The sequence below is a fragment of the Pelophylax lessonae genome (genome assembly GCF_965119305.1).
Source record: "Pelophylax lessonae genome assembly, chromosome: 1".
Classification (NCBI taxonomy): Eukaryota; Metazoa; Chordata; class Amphibia; order Anura; family Ranidae; genus Pelophylax; species Pelophylax lessonae.
Window position 1 is genome coordinate 718,495,683 of NC_138768.1, and position 23,880 is coordinate 718,519,562.

The 23,880-nt window shown below is 44.0% G+C and overlaps 1 protein-coding gene across 1 annotated transcript in view; it reads right to left on the reverse strand.

Annotated features, from left to right (window-relative positions):
* Positions 1-23,880, reverse strand: part of LOC309544702 (EF-hand calcium-binding domain-containing protein 6-like) — a 164,237-nt gene that overhangs the window by 58,669 nt on the left and 81,688 nt on the right. Inside the window, exon 13 of the mRNA XM_082243634.1 lies at positions 18,423-18,533. Coding sequence (XP_082099760.1) covers positions 18,423-18,533 — 111 coding nt within the window. The remainder of the gene's footprint in view (positions 1-18,422; positions 18,534-23,880) is intronic.

Consider the following 23,880-nt stretch of genomic DNA (forward strand, 5'->3'; position numbering starts at 1 on the left):
GCATTCATTTTTCACCAAGATCTTGTATTGATGATGGGAGAGTCGGACCACTGTGCAAAGCCTTCTCCAGCACATCACAAAGATTCTCAATGGGGTTAAGTTCTGGACTCTGTGGTGGCCAATCCATGTGTGAAAATGATGTCTCATGCTGCCTGAACCACTCTTTCACAATTTGAGCCCGATGAATCCTGGCATTGTCATCTTGGAATATGCCCATGCCATCAGGGAAGAAAAAATCCATCGATGGAATAACCGGGTCATTCAGTATATTCAGATAGTCAGCTGATATTATTCTTTGGGCATATGCAGTAACTATCCAATAGATGGTCTGGGACGTGTTTACTCACTGTGGGGTCCAAGGTTAATACATGCCAATATTTTGAAACAATACCGTAAGCCCACTGCGGGGAATACCATCCTACATGCCTCAAGCTTTCACCCTGAAACTCTCATTCGTTTGATTCCATTCGGACAATATCTAAGAATTAGGCGCAATTGTAAGGACTTTCAAAGTTTCCAGCTTGCTGCTAATAATCTGAGAGATAGACTCCTTCTTAGGGGTTATACAATAACCACCCTAAAGAAGGCTTACAAAAAAGCAGCGGCATCCGATAGGAATGCTTTGCTGGCCCCTCGGACCTCCAGGGAACCTGACGATACCCTGAGAATCATCATGAGATACTCTGAGCAACATCATAGTATAAGACAAATTGTTTCAAAATATTGGCATGTATTAACCTTGGACCCCACAGTGAGTAAACACGTCCCAGACCATCCCCAATTCACTTTTAGAAAGGTGCCAGCCCTGAAAGAAAGACTGGTCCAAAGTGAATTCAAAATGCATAAAAATCAAGATCCTTGCAAACTTAAAGGGACCTATATCTGTGGTAATTGCAAGTACTGTCGCTACATGCTAACTACAAAAAACCCAACACTTCCCAATGGCCAAACCTTCTTTCCAAGACATTTTGCAAACTGCCGCACCCACGGAGTGGTATATTTACTCCTCTGTGGGTGCGGCTGTTTTTATGTTGGTAAAACCAAGCTACCATTTTTTCAACGTGCGAACAGACATGTGAAAAGTATGAAAACCTGTAACCCCGATTTACCTTTAGGACGTCATACCAGCCTCGTACATGCAGGAAAGTTTCCAAAAATCAAGTTCCTAATTCTAGACAGAATTCATCCCAGTCCCCGTGGAGGGGACTGGAATAAAATTATTTTACAGATGGAACTTCGTTGGATCTATCTTTTAAGAGCTACAGATCCACCAGGTCTGAACGAAATGGTTTCTTACAAACCCTTTCTAGAAGGTTTTACATCGGGTGGCATGGAACAATAGGCCCTCCTTTTCTCTATGACATCTCTATATTGCCTATGATTCACCTATAATTCCTTCCTTCCCTTGTCTTCATTAGTACTTTCCTTATTTCCTATTTTTTACCCAATCTACAAATCCCCAAACTGGCCTTATACCCCGCTTATATACAGAATTGTCAATAACCAATATTTATCACTGTATGATATTTAATGCAATGATTGTTCTTATTCTGTATCTCTTAAACATTGGAATCTGTTTAAAAATAATTTTTCATTGTTTACTTTCTGTCATTTTTTTAGGCTCTGTTAAACCTAAAATACAAATCATGGGAGGAATCGTTGTTCTGTACTGGCTACAAATGGCTGATGTGCTACCATCCCTGCATTGGGTTGAATCTCTTTGTGGAAACATTCCTCTAACGTAATGATCACATAAATATGTTTACATTGTTGTTAATGGCATCTTCTTCTGAGTTGTATTATGCCCAGGAGACAGCCCGGCACGGGGGCGGACACCTTAATCGGTAGTCCGCCTTTGGGCTGTAGACCATTGGTTCTCGATGAGACCCTGCGGACTCGCCCATTCACTTCCGTTTGCGTTCCACGCCGGCGGAAGTGACCGTGCCGGTGGTGCGCATTGGCCGCGTGAACTTCCGCTGCACTCCACTAGTGCGCATGTGCGGCGGGATATCTATGCGGCGACTGCGCACCAGGAAATCCAATAGGGAACTGACCAAACGGAGGACACAAAGTAAGTATCACCAGCTGATCTGCATCTAAACTTAATCAACAGCCTTCTTATATATCTCCCCTTCCAAGAGTGAAACATACCATTCACTCGCCGAAGGTGGACGCTTGCTGCACAACCCTCTGCTAAAATCCTCAAACAAACAAGGTAACAAAGCCCAAATGTATTCCTTTAACTGCCTGGTTTCTTGTCTGCTTTCAAATATTGCTGCACATGCCAGAACCACTGTGTCCCCATTGTGAATACTGCTCTAATCTTTTTTACAATTGGGATTTCTTATGCAAAATTATATTTTCTTCCCTTTTTTTTTCTTTTTTTTCTCTTTTCATTGATATCTAACACCATTAACACCAGAGACAATCATGACCAAGGACTAGCTATCCTTTATATGATCTCTTTCACAGTTGAAATGGCATGTGCGGCATATTGCGGCAGATTTGATTTTCAGCAGGGCAATCAGCTGATGCTCTATAAAAACAACTCTATCTATAAAATTCCACAAATGTTATTCTCTTTCTCCTCACCTGGCAGATTTCCCTTGCTTTGTGGATTTCAGCTGCCCCCAGTCAGCCTTACAGCTGATGGGCGCACTCAACTGGAGGATGCTTTTGTAAATACTTCTATTTTTCAAATTATCAACTTTCCCAAAAGAAGCACTCAAATGGAGCGATGAGACCCACCCAGCCATCTGTTTTTAACTTCATTGGCAGGCATATATCCTAAACAGTTACACGGCAGACTCTGTAAGTGTTCTTTTTGCCCTTGTATCTTTGATATATGGACATTTCATCTAGATGACTTTAATCTGTATTGAATGTCCAATACAGTATTACATGACTTTCTGTATAAACTACATATTTGCAAATATCTTTCAAATATATTAATTACCCATATGGTTGATCATTTACAGACCGCTGCTTTAAGGTTGCCCCTGAAGAAGGAGTTGTGACTTATATCTTTGAAACGCGTTGGGCACATACCTCAATAGAGCGGTACCCTTCTGTCCATTTGACTGTATGGATTATACCAAGCTTGCCAATTGTTTTTAACCATTTAAATTTGTATTTGTATATGTTATCATTATTTTTCAATAAAATTTATCATTATTATATTCTTTGTATCCATTTTCGTGCCTTAAAAGTCCCACCCCAAGGGGAACTTCCATTTTTGTTCAAAAGGGTAGGAATCACCGAATCAGAGAGACCTCTATCCCTCAACACCTTACTTTCAACAGCCAAGCCGTTAAAGCCAGCGACCGTAAAGCAGGATGGAAGAATGGTCCTTGAGATAGAAGATCTTCCCGCAGAGGAAGACGCCATGGAGGACCATTTTTACCAGTTCTGTGTACCAAGACCGCCGAGGCCAGTCTGGAGCCAGCAGAATGACCGGAATGCCTTCCATCGCCACCCGGAGAAGAAACCTCGGCAGGAGAACGAACAGAGGGAAGGCACATAACAGGCGATACCGACCCCAAGGAGCCACCAGAGTGTCTCTGGCGTCGGCTAGAGGATCCCGAGACCTGGCCACAAACCTCTGAACTTTCCTGTTGGGGCGAGACGTGAACAGATCCTTCTCCAGAGTCCCCCACCATGCACACAGGAGATAAAACACCTCCGGATGCAAGGAACACTCCCCCTAATCCAACATCTGACGACTCAGGTAATCAGCTTGCCAATTCTCCACAACCTGGATGTGGACCACGGAAAGAAACGAGACAATGTGTTCAGCCCATACCAGAATCTCGGCCACCTCCTTGGCTGCCAGGGCACTCCTGGTGCCCCCTTGATGATTGAAGTAAGCCATGGCTGTGGCATTGTCCGACTGGACCCGAACTGGCGAACTCTTCCAGTGAAGCAGGCAGAGCTTGATCGCTCTCAGCTCCAGGATATTGATCGGCAAGGAAGACTCTTCTGTCGTCCAAGTTCCCTGGGCACAGAGCTTCCCCAGCACTTCACCCCAGTCTGACAGGCTGGTGTCCGTGGTGACCACCATCCAAAACACCTTCAGGAAGGACTTGCCCTGGCAAAGGGCAGGCGATTGGAGGCACAAAGAGAGAGCCGACTTCGTGAGATGGCTCAACCGAATCTTCTGGTCCAATGACCGAGGATCTCTGTTCCATTTTGACAGAATCTCTTTCTGCAGCTATCTCGTATGAGACTGAGCAAAAGGGATCGCTTCGAAGGTCGAGGCCATCAGACCCAGGGCCCTCATGCAAGCCTCCATGAGCAACCTGACCGCCCCTTGCAACTTCTGAAGCTTGTCCAAGGGAAGGAAGAACAGAGTCGAGGATCAGCCCCAGATAGGTGACCTGCACAGACGGAGTCAAGGCAGATTTGGCGACATTGATTGTTCAACCGAATTCCTGAAGGGTCCGAATGGTGATGGAGACGTTGTCCAGCAGATCCGAATGGGAAACTGCTCGCAACAGGAGATCGTCCAGATACACCACAATGAAGATACCTCGCTGACGCAACAAGGCCAGCATAGGGGCTAGGACCTTGGTAAAAACTCTAGGAGCCGAGGCAAGACCAAAGGGTAACGCCACAAATTGAAAGTGCTCCTCTGCCACCGCAAAGCAGAGGAATCGCTGGTGTCCCTCGAATATGGGGACATGGAGTTACGCATCTTTGAGATCGATGGAAGCCATAAAATCCCCCTGATTCAAAGATGCCATCACGGACCGAATGGACCCCATTTGAAACTTCTGCACCCGCACAAAGCGGTTGAGAGCCTTGAGGTCCAGGATTGGACACACTTTGTCCTCCTTTCTGGGCACAGTGAACAGCTTTGAATAGAAACCTCGAGAGTGTTCCTGTTGGGAAACTGGCACAATCACCCCTTGAGCCAGGAGATCTTGCACAGCCTCCTGCAGATCCAACAAACGCTCCTGAGACAGGTGAAGCTTTGACTGAAAGAACCTGTCCCATGGCCGGGACTGGAATTCGATCTTGTACCTGTAAAAAAACAGTTCGCGAACCCAATCATCCTGAATGAAGGAAGTCCAGGGTTCCTGAAAGAAGCACAGACGTCCCACAACCCCTGAGCCGGGTGAGTGCGCCCCTTCATGCTGAAGAGGACTTGTCTGCCGCACCAGACTGACCGGCCTTGTTCTTGCCCCAGGGCATTTTAGCACCTCCAGAAGTTCTGAACGGCTTACCTTTTTCTTGCGTCTTGGAGGGACGAAAAAAAAGTTTGTAAAGCAGAAAAGGAAGGACCCCACTTAGGACGGAAGATTGAGGAAGAAGGGTACTCTTCCCGCCAGTCAGTCCCTTGATCAACTCATCCAATAAGTCTCCAAATAACCTGTCTCCCAGAAAAGGGAGATTAGCTAAGGCCTTTTTAGAAGCTTGGTCAGCCGACCAGTTCTTCAACCATGCATCTTAAAACAACGCCCACGGCAGAGACCCTGGCCACCAGGGGAGCCAAATTTATAGATGCATCACACAGGAACACCAGAGCCTGGATCACCTGGTCCAACAGTTACAGCTGTTCCGGAGGAACAGTCTCGGGGGCCACAGACTCTCGTAACCCCCTAATCCATTCTGTCACCATCTGTGAAAAAAACACAGACACAAAAACCTGTTTCAAAATGGAACCCGCCAGCACATGAAAATGGCAGGAAAGGGATTCCACCCACCGGTCCACTGGATCCGTAAAAACTGGGGAATCCTCCACAGGCACAAGGGTAGATTTGTTCAATCTGGAAACAGGATGGTCCACTTTAGGTGGCACTGTCCAACGGTTGGAGACCTTTTCAGTAAAAGTATACCGACGTTTAAAGCATTTAGGCACCACTAATACGTGCTTAACGCGCCGCCATTGGTCATTCACAATATATTGAAAGGTGTCGGGACAAGGGAAAACCTTGCCAGATTTCTGAGACTTTTGGGAGCCAAAAGCCAACCGTGTCCCTGCCGGCGTGGGCCCGGCGTGGGCTCATCAGCCAATTTTAAAGTATCCTGCACTGAAATAATTAGGGCTTCCACTAAGGCGCGTTCCCGCTCTGCAGCTGAAGAAGACAGATCCTCTTCACCATCTGACTGCGTGGACAGTGACCTCTCAGTTAGGGGGGCGTCCGGCGCGACCCCATCAGCCTCTGAATCAGAGGACACCTCCATAGAAGGAGAAGGGAGCGGCCGTTTTCGGCTATCAACCTTTTTCATGACTGAATCAACTTTTGTCGCCAGGCTTTCCACGGCAGCTTTAAATCGAGGCCAATGACTGCGATCCGGACTGTCCGGGAGTCGCACAGAGTGGGTCTGAGGGTGATTTTCCCGTTTGGGACTCCATAGTGCAAATCGCAAAAAATTGAGTACTGTCGCTTTAAGAGCACCGATCGTGGTATCTACCACCGATCGCAGCGGTCTGCAGGGAACCCCTTTAAACCAAACTGATGGCAGAAAGTGTAAGGATATGCCCGCAGAGATCCCGAATCTACCACATCACGGAGAGAAAAGCAGGAAGTGATCTCTGCACAGCAGCAGGAAATGACCACACCGGAAGTGATGTCACCTGATAGGGAAACACTGCTGAGTATAGCACCAGGGCTACACAAAGATGGACACCCATAGAAAACAATACGAAGCTGCAGGGAAAATGGCTGCTACATACAAGTCTATGGGGAAAAAATCTCATTGCCCACATCTAAGATGGCGGCACCCACAGCGCACCATGCGGCTAGGGACCAACACATGAAGGCCTCAGGAACCACAAGTAAGCCCAAAGTGCCATGTCACCCCCCCCATAGCACCAGAGTACACCAGACACACAGCCCCCGCAGGGACAGGCAGAGGGAAGGACACACAGACCGGGTACCGGGCAGACCAGGAGGATCTCTTGGGAGACACAAATCCCATTATCCCCAGGGGGTGGGCCCACATCCCCGAAAGGCCAGCAGGGGCAAGGGGGGCACATTTACTCACCATACCATGGACCCGGTGGGCTCCGCTCCGGGCAGACTGCCTCCCACCCGAAGTGGGGGGTGCTGCCAGACGATGGGTACGCTGCGACTTAGGGCGTTCCAAGGTCGATGCATCCCAGTGAGACATCAGCTCACAGGCTCATCCCCCTCTGGACCAAGGGGCACCATCGTGGCTAGACCTAGGTCAGAACAATAATCTTCTCACGCTCGTAGGCCAGACTGGAGGGACCATAAGGATCTAGATTATCCAGTGCGAAGCCCCAGCCAGAATCATTGCTTGTAGATCGTCAGGAAAATTCTTCCCTGAACACTAGCTAGCAAGTGAGTAAAGATAAATGAAAGAAAATATTCTTAAAATAATGAAAAAACTGAGACCGGAGTCCAAGCAGGAAACCTAGGTCCTACTCCTTCTCTAGGCAGAAAAAAAACTGATGTGCTGGATTGTGCCGTGGGGGTTTTTGCCTAGGGGGACAGCCCCCTGGGCGTGTGTATTCAAATTTTACTGTGTAGACTACTCCTGATGGGAGGAGCATAAACCCACTCGGCGATACCACATGTGTGAGACTTTTACACAGCCTGGCCACATAAAGAGACTCCACATCCAAGTAGCACCTTCAGGCGTTCTAGGAGCATAAATTACACACATCATTTTCGGACTACCTATCACACTTTTGAAGGCCCTAGAGCACCAAGACAATGGAAACGCCCACAACATGACCCCATTTTGGAAAGCAAACACTCCAACGTATATTCTATGAGGCATTATGGGTCTTTTGAACGTGTAATTTTTTTCCACAAGTTTTTGGAAAATGTGGGAAAAAAATAAAAACCTTTTTTTTTTTTTTTACACAAAGTCAATTGTCAGTTTATAGGATATTTCTAACACATAGCATGTAAATAGCAAAAATTACACCCCAAAATACATTCTGCCACTCCTTCCGAGTATGGCAATAACACATGTGTGAGACTTTTTCACAGCCTAGCCATATAGAGGGGCCCAACATCCAAGGAGCACCATCATGCGTCCTAGGGGTATAAATCACACATATAACTTCCTGACAACCTATCACATTGTTGAAGGCCCCTAACACATAGCATAATACATACCAAACTACATTCTGCTGAGCAAAGGATAAACAAAAGATTACCTGTGGTTTTAGCAGTGCAGTGGTCCAGGCAGCAGGCAGGAACGTAGACAGCGACAGTGAAAGGATTGTCCAGGCAGCAGGCAGGAATACTGTCCATAGTCAGTACAGGCAGAGATATTGTCAGCACAGCCAAAGCATTGGTCCAGGTAGTAGGCAGGGATATGGTCAGCAGCAGAAAAAGGATTGTCCATGCAGCAGGCAGGAATACTGTCCATAATTAGTACAGGCAGCAGGCAGAGATATGGTCAGTACAGCCCAAGTATTGGTCCAGGCAACAGGCACATGTTCCATAAAAAGTCCTGGGTCAGTGCAGGCAGGGATATTATATTATCAGCACAGCCAAAGTATTGGTCCAGGCAGCAGGCAGGACCATCAAGCTTAGGGCCTCGGTCAGGAAAGAATGGGGACAGGGTAGAGGTTTCTCCCACCCAAATAGCTTTGAAGCCTCCGGACTCCAGACCCTGTTCCGAGATTACAAACCCAGAGAAAACCAAAAACTGTTTTTCTCATATCAGAACACTATATTTTGAAGCCCCTCACAAAAGTGAGACCCCTGAGTCATTTTGAATCCCTACTACTACTACTACTACTACTACTATTACAGTAGAAGGGCGAAAGATCAGTCTAAGTGGCAGGCAAAAAACATGATCGTGACAGGCCGAGGTCAGTGCAGGTAAAAGGCAGAAATAGACGGTAGGCTAAGGCATAATCGAGTTCATGTTAAAGGCAGAAACATGGCGAATAAACAATGCAGACGGCAGGCAGAGGCATAGTCGATATACATGCCAGGGTCGGTTCACATGGAAGGCAGTGATATGGTTGGTTGAGGCAGCAGGAAAATATTCAGCACAAAAATTGAAAAAGGGGAAATGGCAGTCTGATTGAAATATGGGCTAAAAGTTTAGGGCAGTGTGATAGATTTTGAAGCATTCTCCGATGCATAGGCCAGGTTGGGAGGGACAATCGGTACAATGAAAACTGGTGTCTTTCCTTATTTCTTTTTTGCTACACACCCGACACTTTTTTTGGCGTCTTCTTCCGGTTTCTGATGGTGGGATATGGAAAGGGAAATGGCGCTCATGAAGTCTGCTGACACAATCAGAACGAATGATTTCTGGGGGGGATCCTTGCTGGTAAATCAGGGCAGTGGCAATATCTTCAATAAAATGGAGAAAGGGGATTGGTGTTATTGTTGACTTTTGATAGGTGACATATGCGTTGTACATGGCCAAATGGAAAAAGTAAACTGCAACTTTTTTGTACCAAAAGAGGGACTTTCATGTCAGGAGATAGGGCTGCATCATTTGATCATTTAAATCCACCCCCTCCTCCCCCATGTACTTATTGTACTCGTGGATACAACCAGGCTTTCGAACGGGACCGCGTCTTCTTCGAATTTCCACTGAGGTGTCATCGTGGATGGTGGACATGATGTGAACGTCCTTACTATCCCTCCACTTCAAAGCCATTACTTCCTCATTCCTTAGGCTTGCGGATTCCCTGATTTGTAATGGAGTGGTGACAAGACTCTGCGGGAAGCCCTTCAGGTTTTTTCTTACTGTACCGCAGGCCAAGGTTTTTTTCAGGTACAGGTGGCGGAAAAGGGGCAAACTGGTGTAGTAGTTGTCCATATAAATGTGGTACCCCTTTTGCAACAGTGGGAAGGCTAGGTCCCAGACAATCTTCCCACTTATTCCCATGTACGTTGGGCACTCAGGGGACTGGAGCTCGGAGTCTCTGCCTTCGTACACGTGAAAGGCTTACACATATCCAGTTTTACTTTCGCAGAGCTTGTTAAGTTTTAAGCCGTACCTAGCCCTCTTGCTGGGAATGTACTGCTTAAATCCCAGCCGACCTGTGAAATGGACCAGTGATTCGTCCACAGCGATGTTTTGGTCAGGGACATAAACTTCGGGAAACCGTCTAGAAAATAAATCAATTAGGGGGCGAATTTTGTAGAGTTTATCAAAATTGGGATCATCATGGGGAGGGCACTGCGAATTATAATTAAAATGCAGGAAGCGCATTTTAATATCTTAGCGGGACATGGACTGATGAATAAAGTGGCATATGGTGGATGGGTTTGGTGGACCAATAGGAATGCAGCTGTTTTTTTTTTTTTTTGTAATCCCCATATTGATGGTAAGGCCCAAAAACACTTTTAACTCTTCTAATGTTAGGGGTCTCCATTCAAAAGGACGGGCATGATATGAGGTAGGGTTGTTCTCTATGAACTGTTGGGCAAAAATATTTGTTTGGTCCACGATGCCTTGAAGGAACTCAATAGGGAAAAATAAATTTAAAAAATCAATCAGAACAAAATTTTCGGTGTTGACCTGCAAACCTGGCTGTGCTGTGAAGGGGGGAATTGTAGCTGACCCAGAGCTAGAAGGCAGCCACAATGGGTTTGCCAAGGCATCTGGAAGCTGCATTTGGGCTCTGCTTCTTTGGCGCTGGCGTGAAATTCCAGTGCTTGTACTGGGCATTTCCTCCTGGGGTCTAGCGCCGTTGGCGTTTGCCGATTGGCCGTTGGCGCTACTGGTGTCTGCCTGGTTTTCAGTGCGGCGTCTTTTAGGCCGAACTTCTTCCTCCTCCGATTCAATTCCCGATGTAAATCCTTCAAAGGGCTAAAATTCTGAACCAGATTCAGAATTGGTTTCGGCATCGGACAGTGAGGGCTCCCCGCTGCTCTCATGCGACAGGGTTAATAATTAATAGGCCTCTTCGGCAGTAAAAACCTTTTTGGACTTGGACATGGTGGCTGTATGAAGGGTGACAGGTACGTGAGTACTTTGCTGGGCAGTTGACAGGTACTCTGGTACTGATGAGCAGGTGGCAGGTACTCAGGTACTCCGATAGGCAGGTGACAGGTACTCGGGTACTCTGATGGGCAGGTGACAGGCAGGTGATAGGTACTCGGGTACTGATGAGCAGGCGGCAAGTACTCAGGTACTTCAGGCGGCATGTACTTCGATGAGCAGGTGGAAGGTACTCGGGTACTCCGATAGGCAAGTGACAGGTACTCGGGTACGCTGATGGGCAGGTGACAGGCAGGTGATAGGTACTCAGGTACTGATGATGAGGTGGTAAGTACTTCAGGCGGAAGGTACTCTGATGAGCAGGTGGAAGGTACTCGGGTACGCTGATGGGTAGGTGACAGGTACTCGGGTACTCTGATGGGTAGGTGACAGGTACTTAGGTACTCTGATGGGTAGGTGACAGGTACTCTGGTACTCTGATGGGCAGGGGACAGGTACTCGGGTACGCTGATGGGCAGGTGACAGGTACTCAGATGGGCAGGTGACAGGTACTCAGATGGGCAGGTCCTCTTTATTTGGTGGGGGCAATCAGACAATCAGGACACAGTAATTTCACAGTACTCTGTGGTAACTCACTGTTTCCAGATCTCCTCCTCACACTGGATCGGTGTGTGAGGAGGAGAGCCTGGTAACAGTGAGTTACCACTGCTTTGTTGACATTTGTGACCGGCTGTGATTGGACACAGCCGGTCACGTGGTAAAAAGCCAATTTCATTGGCTCTTTACCTAGATTGGGGATGGGCTCTGTCCGAGGGACGAGACTCGTCCCCGATTGCCGTGCTGAGCGCCCCGAGGGGCGCACATTGCAGAGAGAACGAGCGGCTCTTGCTGGAGCCGCTCATGTGATCGGCTGTGATTGACACAGCCGATCACGTGGTAAACAGCCAATTTTCATTGGCTGTTTACCTAGATCAGGGATGGGCTATGTCCGAGGGACGAACCTCATCCCTGATGGCCGCGATGTGCACCCCCAGGGCGCGCAGAAGCAGCGAGAGTGGGTGGACGTCATGTGACGGCCGCCCGGATCGACAAACACTTCCTGCCGCCGTCATTTTATTATGGCGCAGTATGGAAGTGGTTAAATAAAACAGTAAAGTTAGCCCAATTTTTTTGTATGTTGTGAAAGATGATGCTACACCAAGTAAATAGATACCTAACATGTTACTCTATAAATTGCACACACTTGTGGAATGGCGACAAACGTAAAAATCTCCATAGGCGACGCTTTAAAATTTTTTACCGGTTACCAGTTCAGAGTTAAAAAAGGGGTCTTTTGTTAGAAATTGTTGCTCTCGCTCTAACGATTGCGTTGATACCTCACATGTGTGGTTTGCACACTGTTTACATTTGCGGGCACGCAGGGCCGGCGCTACCTATAGGCAAGGTAGGCGCCGGCCTGGAGCACACATCAGTGGGGGGCAGCACTCACCCTCCCTCTCTGCCTCCCTCCCTTTCTGCATCACTCTCTCCCCCTCAGCGTCCACCACTTGTGGAGTTGAATAACTTGAGTACCAACAGCCCCAAGCCAGCGGGGCATATGAGAGCGTGTGTGAGTCCATGAATGGAGCTATCAAAATGAAGCTCTGATGTCAGGAAGGGCGGGGCCAAAATTTGGGGCTCCGCCCCTTTGTCCCCTGCATAGACAAAACAGTCGGCATTTATACAATGGTTCTGTGCATAGAGAAAACAGCCAGCGTTTACACATTGGTGGGCGGGGAAGAAGGTGAGTACATGCAGAGCACGGGCTGTGGAAGCAGCTAGAGGGAGGGTTTTCCTCTCTGCTTTCAACAGCATAGGCAAGGCGGGCATTCGCCGACAAGTAGCCTCTTTTTGCAGAGGTGAGGAAGATGATGGGTGGGACATGGGCGTTTAGACCCCTAATATTTCACCCAAGCCCACCCAACAGCATTGTAAAAAATAATTTTAAAAAATTAAAAAAAATAATAACACATTGCAAAAAAAAAAAAAAAATTTAAATAATTTTAAAAAACGAAAAAAATAGTCTACTTTCACACAGCAATAGCCACATTCACAGTAAAAAAAAAAAAAAAAACAATGACTCAATGTACAGGCCACATTCCTTATGTGAATGAGCCCCAGAACCTCATTTACACACAGAACAAACTCAATACAATTGTATCTTTTAGATCTAGCAGGAAATGTGTAAGTTATGCTATGTTTGTGTGAAAATATATTTTTTATATTTAGGGGGGGGGGCACTTTCAGGTAGACTCTATGTGGCCCTCCCCAGCCCTGCATGCCGCACGTACTGCATGGGCTGGGTGATGGGATTAATAATAGGTGCCAGGTGGCCAGTCCTAACAGAAGTCTGGTATTCGGCCTCTGTAGTGTTATGTTAGGTCTGCGGGACATGCTTCCTTCCACCCCACCTCAGGTTTCACGGCATACACAGATTCAGGGCTCATACGGAAGCCTAGGGCTTCCATAGAGTTAGGCTTGTGCGGCTGCACCCTTTCACCTCAGGGCGCACACCGACGCACAGCCCTTATAGAACCCTGGCATTTGATTTTGACTAACTTCCATAGCATTGCAACTGTGTTCTTTCACCTCAGGGCACAGGCAGACGCACAACTCTTAATGCCCACCAAAATCCTCAGCACCAGGCCCATGATGCCCTTAATCTGGCGCTGTGGGTGCACATGCAGTAGTTGGTCCCATCCCTTGCCACCCTCTTCCTCGCTCACAATGTATAAATGCCGACTGTTTTGTCTATGCAGAGGACAAAGGGGTGGAGCCCCACATTTTGGCCCCGCCCTTTCCGACATCAGAGTTTTGATTTGACAGCTCCACTCACGGACTCACACTCACTCTCATTGCGGCCATACGCCCCGCTGGCTTGCCCACCAATCCCCAGCTGTGCTGGATAAAGGTTTATACTGCTGAATGTCCTGCTATATGCTGCTCTTATTTATTATCTACTGTATCTGATACCTGCATTCTTCCCTCAGCTCCTGTATGCTGCTAATCAAGATTTTAGAATGTTAGTGTGCTATGTTTAATTTATTGGTGTCTTTGCAGTATAACAAATTCCTGAACCATTCACCCTATACAATGATGAGGACACCGATGGCGGGGACCGCTAAAGAAAAGGTTTGGGACTGCTCTGTGCAATATTGTTACACAAAGCAGGCAAATATAAACTTCTTTTTTATTTTAATAAAAATAATATAAGGTTTAAAATCACTTTAAATAATCATTAACTGATGTAGCCAGTTTTAGCCGGAAAAAGACAATAATCGTCATGTTCGTTGATAGCAGCAAAAGAAGAAAAATTAACGCAACTTATCATTTTAAAAGTAAGAGGAAAAGGCACATGGGGGAATTCAGTGTACACCAGAACACACTCTTCCCTGACTGAGGTTTTTGGAATTGCTAACAATTAGCCTGGCTGGATAATTTTGGGAACCCCAGACTAGGTTGGCACTGAAGCTTGCTATCCTGCATACACATAGCACATGCTTGGACTGTCCAGACATACATGTTAATCAAATGACTGTTTGTAAAACTGGCAATAGACAGTGCGAATCTCGGTTCAGCAGGGACCAGACAAGATAGGCAGGCTGAATGTACCCAAGTTGATCCATCGATTGACTTGGGTACAACCAGCATTTTGGATTTTTAGGATGCGATTATTGCCAATGGATAAAGCCGCTAGCAATAATCACTGTGCTTTTCCCGCAGGCATGGCACCCCCTTGCCCCCACCCCCCTCCCCACCAGGAGAACACAATAGGTCAACAGGAGGGATCCCCCCCATCAAGCTGTAGAAAGAAAATTGTACCATCTATGACCTGCCAAACACTGGTCATCCCGCACATCTGGTAGCCTTATCTCTACAGACAATATACCACTTGCCGACCAGCCACCGTAGTTGTATGGCGGCAGTTCGGCTCTGTCCCGCGAAACGACGTACCTGTACGTTGCTTCACGGGACCGCTAGAAGGCGCGCGCACCCTTTCACTACGGGAGCAGTTGATCAGGAGGTCCAGTGGAGACCCTTGGGGGATGCCATTATGTGGGGGATGCCATTATGTAAATTCCCGTGTAGGTAGGCCCATACCCCTAATAATCGTGTACAAAACCAAAAAGAAAAAGATGGGGCTTTTGAAGGCCAGTTGGGAGAAGGAGGACCAAAAATTACAACAGTTTAAAAATAACATAATATTTATTAATACATATAAAACAACATGTGGAATTGGGACAAGAAAAAAATCCCATACAAAAAATACAAACAAATAAAAAACGCAGTGCAGAAATACATTCCCTGGACTGGGGGATGCTGATACTTAATGCAGATGTTGGGGGATGCCACTAGAGCCACCAGGGATTGCCCACCCATGACCACCAGGGATGCCCACCCATGGCCACCAGGGATGCCCACCCATGCCTCCAGGGATGCCAATCAGTGCTCAAGGAGCCTGTTAGTGCCCTCCTCATCAGTGCTGCCCATCATTGCCATCAGTGCCACTCACCAGTGCCGCCCACCAGTGCCACCTGCCAGTGCCCATCAGTGCCCCCTCATCAGTGCCAGCCAGTGCAGCCTCATCAGTGCTCGTCAGTGCAGGAAAAAAACGTATTTATTTACAATATTTTATAACATAAACAAAAGCAAGGTTTTTTTTTTTCAAACTCTTCAGTCTTTTTTTATTTGTTTAGCAAAAAAGAAAAAAACTTGCGTAGTCAAATACCACCAAAAGAAAGCTCTATTTGTGGGAAAAAAATGACATAAATTTAGTTTAGGTACAGTGTTGCATGACCGCGCAATTGTCATTCAAAATTCAACAGCGCTAAAAGCTGAAAAATGGCCTGGGCAGGAAGGGGGTGTAACTGTCCTGTATGGAAGTGGTTAATGCAACAAAATGAGAAAGATAAGTCATCTGATTATCTGATCGTGTGTATGAGGCATACGGGAAAACTGATGCACATATAAATAATGGAAGGCTATAGTTCTACTTTCCAGCATTTAGACATCACCATAAGACCACACCTTGGATTCATTTGCTTAGCCACAAGTTCAACAGACCTTGCAAAATAAAGTGTTATTTCTATAGAAATAATTTTTTTCGGTGAATCTAGAACAACATAGTCAAAAAAATAAGGCTATAACCAGCTGAATTCTTTCTGTAAAATATAGTTTTGTCAAAAATACATTTGTTCAAACGTGACAATAAGCAAGAGTAAGCAAGCTTTTTATAGTCTGGACCACTGCATTTTTTGTGTTGTGCTGTATATTACAATACATGGGTTGCTGCAATCAGTAAGCTGAGCTACTGTATATATTGGATTCCCCAGACCGCTGAACTCTGTAGAGCATTTTGTACATTTCTATGATTAGCATTTTGTTCTGTTAAGTGAACAATCACATTTGTGGTGGCTTTATACAAAAACAAAAGATTTGAATTATCAGGCTTGCAGGAAAAACATGGGATAGGCAGGTAAGGCCTAAAGCACTGTCTCCAAGTACCTTCCTTTTCCAGTCTCTGTGCTGCTGTACAGGAATTTAATAGGGGCCATAAACAAATCAAATGTAGGTATTTATGTCAGTTGCATTTATAAAAAAAAAAAAAACAAGTGTAACAATTTTCTTTAATAGGTATATAACTGCACTGATTGGTGTTTTTTTTTTTTGGAGCTCAGTTTTAGGAAATAAATTTATAGTTGAGGGTGGCTGTTAGGAGATAAGCTAAAACTTAGGGTTAGAAGTTAGTTTGAGGGTAAGGGATTACGTTAAGATTCAGGGTTAGAGGTTATGAAAAGAATCAGGGTCAAGGGGTTAGGTAGAGATTTAGATTTGAGGTTAGGTTGAGAGTTAGGGATAAGTTCAAATGTAGGGTCAGGAGTTGGGCAGAGATTTAAGGATTAGGTTTAGGATAAATTTATTAGATTTAGGTTTTAGATAGGCTTATCAGTGTGCTGCACATTTTAAAAGTTTTTGGTAAATGCACATTGGTGACAGAAATTCTAACAAGTATATTATAACTCATCTAATACAAACATGCTGCCAGAAAACTGATAGATGGGTCTCTTTATATAAAGACGGGCATAAAGTAATACGTTTGCTTTTTCTTTAGACCATCCTTCAAAACACATTTTCCAATTAATATTTGTTAAATGTGTAAAAGGTCAAATCAACTTTGGTGTTTTGTGAAATCGGCGGACTACTTTTAGCTAGTCCTGCAGCTATTTCAAAAACGATGTACAGGGGAATACCTAATGCCTCGTACACACGCAACGATTATCGGCCGACCGATCGTCCGACTTTTGTCCAGAGTGGTGTTTTGTTGGTTGGAATGTGCCTAGACTGCACACAAATTTTCTCGGCCAACAAAAATCTACTTCAGAAGTGATGCCATGTGCTGGTTTACTTTTCGTGTGTTTTTTCTTCTCTGAGCATGCCCAGTCTTGCTCATCAGATTTTTGTCTGCCGAAATCTGTACTGACTGACGGAAAATCGGCCGTTGTGTTGACGGCCAACAAAAATTTTATAGCCTGCACACCAGATTTTTTTCGGCCGAAAAATCTACTAACTAAATCATACTAACAAGCTGAAAATCGGCCGATCGGACGTTGGCTGAAAATTCCCGGCCAATAATTGATGCGTGTGTACGAGGCATTAGACGATCTGATCCTGCCCTCGCACTCCTCCACATAGGGATTCAGGAATACCCGAGAGAATACTGAACCATAATGACCCATATTCTCCTTGCAGCAAAATTGATTATTGCTAGATGCTGGAAAGACAGCTCAGCCCCTAACCATGGTGAGGTATTAACCCAGGTAAACCTCAACTACCAATACGAACGCTTGTTGGCAGCCAGGACTTTGCCTTCTATTACCCCCTTTGAAAAGCACTGGGCAGAGTGGGTATCGTGGTTTCCTCAAAACCCGACTTAATGAAATCACATGGTGGTATTTAGATTCCGTTGTTATGTAACTTTGATACTGACAATTGTATGACATTCCATTGTTCACTGTTCCTTTGACTCTTTTTTTTTTTTTTTTTTTTTTCATAATGAAAAGTGGCCAGACAGTTCGAATAGCACAGAGTTACATATGTTTTCCATCATACCATTCAACACTACTTGTGTATAAGACTATAGAAGTGTGGTTAAAAAAGTCCACTGTTATTTATACCATTTTAAATATAAGGCAAACAAGGTGAAAAATATGCCAAAAATGCCCATAAACACTTCAGAAAATACATATTAAAAATTGAGCAAGTATGGTTATCTGCAGACTACCTTTTATAAATTAGAGACAGTAATATGTATTTAACAGTTTGCACACTCACCATATATAGGTTCCTGGATTTTAGTTTTGTGACATATAACGCCACTGGTCACATTCAAATAAACGAGTATAAAGTATCACCTAAACTAGCAAAGACAAATATATTCTAAGCACAAAAAACATGCAAATAATGGATTAGCTAAAGACATTAATTACCGAGAATCAAACATTGCCATGAAGTGAGGGTATCGGACATTCCCATCTTCGTCAAGGGGGGCTCTGTCAAGTAGCTGCTCAAAGTCTTCATCAGTAATCTCTACACCAAACCTGAAACAGAGGTTAGTACCAGTCAATCAAGTAGTTTGTTTGCCTCTCAGACACCGACAATACCACCAGCATATGGCTGCCATTAACTCTGTCACCACTCTGCCCCTCGCCATCAAGAATGCCCACGTGAATATCAGAGGTTAATCATGTTTTTCAGCAGTGAAAGAATTTCAAGCTCAGCACTTGCACATGGAGCCTGGGCTCTGGACGAGATACCGGCATAGAAAGCCATGTCGGATTGTCCTCTATAAGACTGTATTCATTAGGCTAAAACACTGTATTGCTTAAACAAGCTAACACTGCAAAGGGGCTTTTCAGCAGTCCCGGTTGGCTTGAAAGGAAATTTACAAAAACATTGCTTTCCATAAGAAACACAGAGTGAATTTAGAAAGTGCATTGTGAGGGCTCTTAAGAGGAATATCTGGAAAGTGCCAGTATTTGTTCAATGGCAACAAAGTGTTTTCATCCCTGGAGCACAATTTAGGCATAATCCCCAAAACACAGGCAAAAATCAGGATGACTTAAGAAAATAATGATTAACTAGGCTTCATTCATTATGTGGAGACGGTGATAATGAACAGCTGACTTTTGGGGGAAGAAGGTTGTGGAGGGGATGGGAATTGGGGTAAGTTTCTTTCCTTGTGGCAAGGGTAAAGAATACTATGCCACAAGTAACTATTCAACTCATTTTGCAGACTGTTCATCACTTTGACAGATTTATGTAAATAAAAGAGACCTTGTAAAACTACAGAAGGATTCCCTGTCATGGCTTTAGACATAAATGTCTTTCTCAGGACAAAAATTGCCCAGTTTCTTAAAGGTTCTGTAAAGTTATGTATATCACAGTGATAGAAGCTCATTAGCATATAAAAGGCATTTCGCTTAATTCCGATCTTGTACATACGTGGTATATAGCCCAGCACAATAAAATATGGTAATATATTTAATGCAATTATGGACGCGCACACAGCTCTTTAAAGGTTAGATGCATTAACCTCTAGAGTTCTAAAATGTATGAAATGAGAACAAGTGAAGTCCTGCAAACCCACAGGTCTAAAACACAGGAAATGATGAATAGGTGAATGGACAGTCATCTAAAAAAAAACTCATCCAAATCAAGCAGCTTATTTTACATGGACAGTCTTTTTTATGCTTTTTTAAAAAAAAAATGATTATATAAATTTGGTAAAGTTAATATTGTTTCTTCAAATTCTAAATGAATACAAAGAGATCTAGCTATCGATTGATGATCTCCAATATATGATTACAGCATGTGTATTTGTATATGCTATGTATGCACACATTATTGTTATAGCTCATTTGCATATTGCTTTTTTAAAATGTCCAAGAAACAGTATTTTCCATTAATGAACCTAACTAGCCAAGTAACTCCAGAAATTTGGAGAAAACAAAAGCAATGTAAAATTGTTCCATTTGCAAAAGGATCAAGTCATAATTTTAAAAATCTCACACCACTACAATTTTTATTTTTCTCTCCTTACCAAGAAAAGCATTAAAGAGGTGTGTGTGTGTGCGTGGGGGGCATCCTATTTTTCATTAATTAATAAGACAAAAATTGGCAGTACTATGTGCAGAGTGCAAACACCTACAGTAACCTCTTGGGGAAAAAAAATAGTGACACCACACCTCCCCACTTGTACATACTATACTGCTCATTTTACCTTGCAATGAGGACACATACTAACCTTAAGGTATGGTTCACACTGTTGCGATTTCAGATGCGACTTGGGTCGCTCTGAAGTGCATGACAATGGAAACAACGTTGATTCCAATGGTGCCCATTCACATCAATGCAGTGCAGCTACAGTGACATTTTGTGCTACTTTGGTGTGATTTATATTGTAATCTGGCCCCATAGAATATGTAAAACCACATCCAAAATGCAACCAAAGTTACATAATCTCACTTCAAATGAAGTCAAAATTGCATGATAATATTATGTTCACATCAATGCAGCGCAGAAACAATTAAATTTTGTGCTATTTGGAGTGATTTACATTGTGATTGGCACCATAGAATATGTAAACCACATCCAAAATGCAACCAAAGTTACATAATCTCACTTCAAATGAAGTCAAAATCACATGATAGTATTATGAAACAAGCCTAAACCCTCATTCACGCAGAGGGCGGTTTTGAAATCCTGCGAGTTCAGCTGAACTCGCAGGATTTCAAGCCCGCATGTCAGTGCGAGTATAGGGTGATTTCATAGACATCTGTGTGGGTTCCTGCACAGATGTCTGTTTAAATCACCCTGAAGCCGCTAAAAGTAGTGCAGAAACTACTCTTAGGAATCAGTGCGGCGCTGAATTGGACAGTGCCGTTGCAGGCAATAGACTCCGATTTGGCATGCGAGTTGACATGTCAAATCGCATGTCAAATCAACACGATGTGAACGGGGACTAAACCGTAGTTGTCCTGCACCAGCCCACTGGTTCTCGTCGTCGTTATGTACAATTAATTGTAGGAGATGATACTGGCAAGATGGTTGCCACATGACCAGAGAAGAAGTGTGGCTTCAGAGGACCTGTAGTCTGGAATGGAGAAAGCCTCTGGGATTGTGGAGTAAAGTAAGTATTAGGCTATATCAGAGCCCCCTAAACTATTAGTATATCCTATATATGCCTTTTTTATTCAGTTTGAGGTAGAATGTAGGGTTATTTTTTTTTAGGCTATTACTTGATACAATTCATGCAACAACAGAATCAATTTTTTTGGAATGAAATTATCTCAATTTTAAAGCAGCTTATGTCCTTAGTTCAGCCCTATACCTAACCCCACACCTTAAATTTGAGCTATCAACCTACCCCCAAAGTATAATTGGCTCTCGCTTCCTGTGTGGGAATGCAGTACATGAAGCAGGGGAAATCCTCCCTAATAGGGACACAGAAAACAATGAAAACCTGACAGAGGGTCCAACCCTTCCAAGCTCTGCTAGAAAAACTAAACACACATTTTTCCAGGATATAGGATGTATATATAAAGAACGCAATTATTTTTTCTATCTTTTCTTTTTTTTTTTTTTTAGTTAAATTGAAATATCTATGTTTAGTAGTACAGACAAGCGCCCTATTGCCTGTCTACAACCCTTAACACTCCTGATTTTTACAATCCATATCTACACTACATGTGTGAATTTCATTGCAGCTAGCCTGAAACCACAGTGATTATATCATACAAAGAACACGGGCTCTGGCACACAGATTAGTTCCCTAATAAGCACTGAAAACAGATGTATATGAGATGATATAAAGCTTTCAGGGACCTGACATGGCATGTGAGACCTTCTGTAATTATTGAGATTCCCTGTGACCCATGCAGCAGCTGAAAATTCCTTCATTCATTTTGGGAGAGCAATAGGGATTACTGGTCATTGAGTAACGCTGTTGAGAAATAGGCCATGGAACAGAGACCCAGGGAATGACAAGCGAGGCGCAGTACGCGGCTCGCTACATGGGATTGTAGCTGCAGCGGTAGTGTTATAATAAAGTTATTAAAAAACTTTGAATGTTTCTTTATGCCGCGCGCGGCGCGCACGGGTCTTCCAGGCAGGAAAAACGTGACTTTGCGTCACATAGGAGTACACGTGACCTTCTAGAAGCTTCCATCACGTGAACAAATAGGTCTATATAAGCGGCTGCGTGAGTGCTCCGGGCGCAGTTGGTTTAGTACGGCGTAGCGAGCTCCCCTCCCCCCCACCCGCCGTCAGCACTTTTATGTGGCTTGTCACCCTCATTATGAGGTGGGACTTCTGATTTATTTATTTATTTATTGATTCGCTTGAGTTTTTTTATGACTAAGCAAAAATTTTATTTGCATATTTATTTGGAGTTTGAATTTATTCAATATTTATTAGAATTTTAGAATTAATAAAGTTATTTGAATTATTTATTTATTTATTCAATTTATTTATTTATTGATTCATTATTTATTTATTTTTTTAGTTATTTATTTATGCCAATAAAAGTGCCGCGGCCATTTAACTACCAATTGAATTGTGTTGGGTTTTTATTTTAGATTAAGCTATATTTACATGAATAGTGCAGTCTACATTCCCATGTAACAACGGTGCTGGGATGATATGGTCTATACCAGATAGTCCACCATTGTGAATTGATCACTTACAAATGGAAGACAACAATCACTTCAGCTATGTCTATTGCTAGCTGCTAATAAATCCCACATAATGACACGGTAAACTCAGATATTTGTGCAAATATTATGTTGTCACTGGCAGGCATACTGTATATAGATACAGTATATAGAACAATCACAAGACAAATGCCTGTTCGTTAGATGAATCACTGAGTTGGGAAAAGTGTCATTCTCCCACAGGCATTATCCCTATTGTCTATGGGTAGCCAAGGTGTTCCTGCACACTGGTGGCATGGGACAGTTGGATTAGAAAACCAGTCAGACACGTTCTTAACATATCACTGGCTTTATTTTGAATGACCAAAGCATCCTTATAAAAGTTTCATTTTTATGCCAGTTATCCACAATCTAACAATAGCTGTTATGCATGAGAGCTGAATGGGAGACAGTGATGGAATATTGAGACAATGGCAGGATTAGGACACAATAGTGGGAAGCTGGGCGACGGAGGTTGTGAGACAGTGAAGAGGAAGGCAGAGGAGCAGCGGGGGAAGATGATGGGGGGTGGAAATGCACAGAAATATCTTTTTTATGTGGACATATAAGTCTCATAAGATATCCAGTGGAAGATGACATGTACCCACAATCCCTCTCCTACAATAGACACTCATGCACTGCCAGTTCTGCATAAAACTTCCTAATCCTTCCTGGCTACAGACGGACTTATTGCTATAGCCTAGAACCAGCAGCAATCTTACTGCACTTAAATGAAAGCCTTATTTTCCCGAGGAAAAGAAATCCTGACTCAGCTTTCTGGAGGAGACATACCAGATTTCTATTGAAGGCAAAAAACGTGTTTTTTTAATGACTTGTGTTGTCTAATTAGAGAATAAGAGCAAAGAAACCTAAAATAAAGTTTTCAATTTGATTTAAAGGAGAAGTATGGCCAAACCTTTTTTTGGCCAAACTTCTCTTCTGGGTCACAGGAGTGCACTTATTTCTTGGTGACCTCCTCCACTATTTCACTCCCAACTAGTGATAGGCTTGGTTCAGGATTGCGTTCAGTCCAAACCCAAATTCATCTGAACATTAACTGTCCTTTTAACAGGTAAGAATGTTAACGGTTTTTGCTGGACCAATGAGCTATGGGCTTGAGATGCTTTGCTGACATACCCAAAGGGGCCAGGATATATCAGTGTTGACACAAGCATACTTACCCCTTTGTATATGT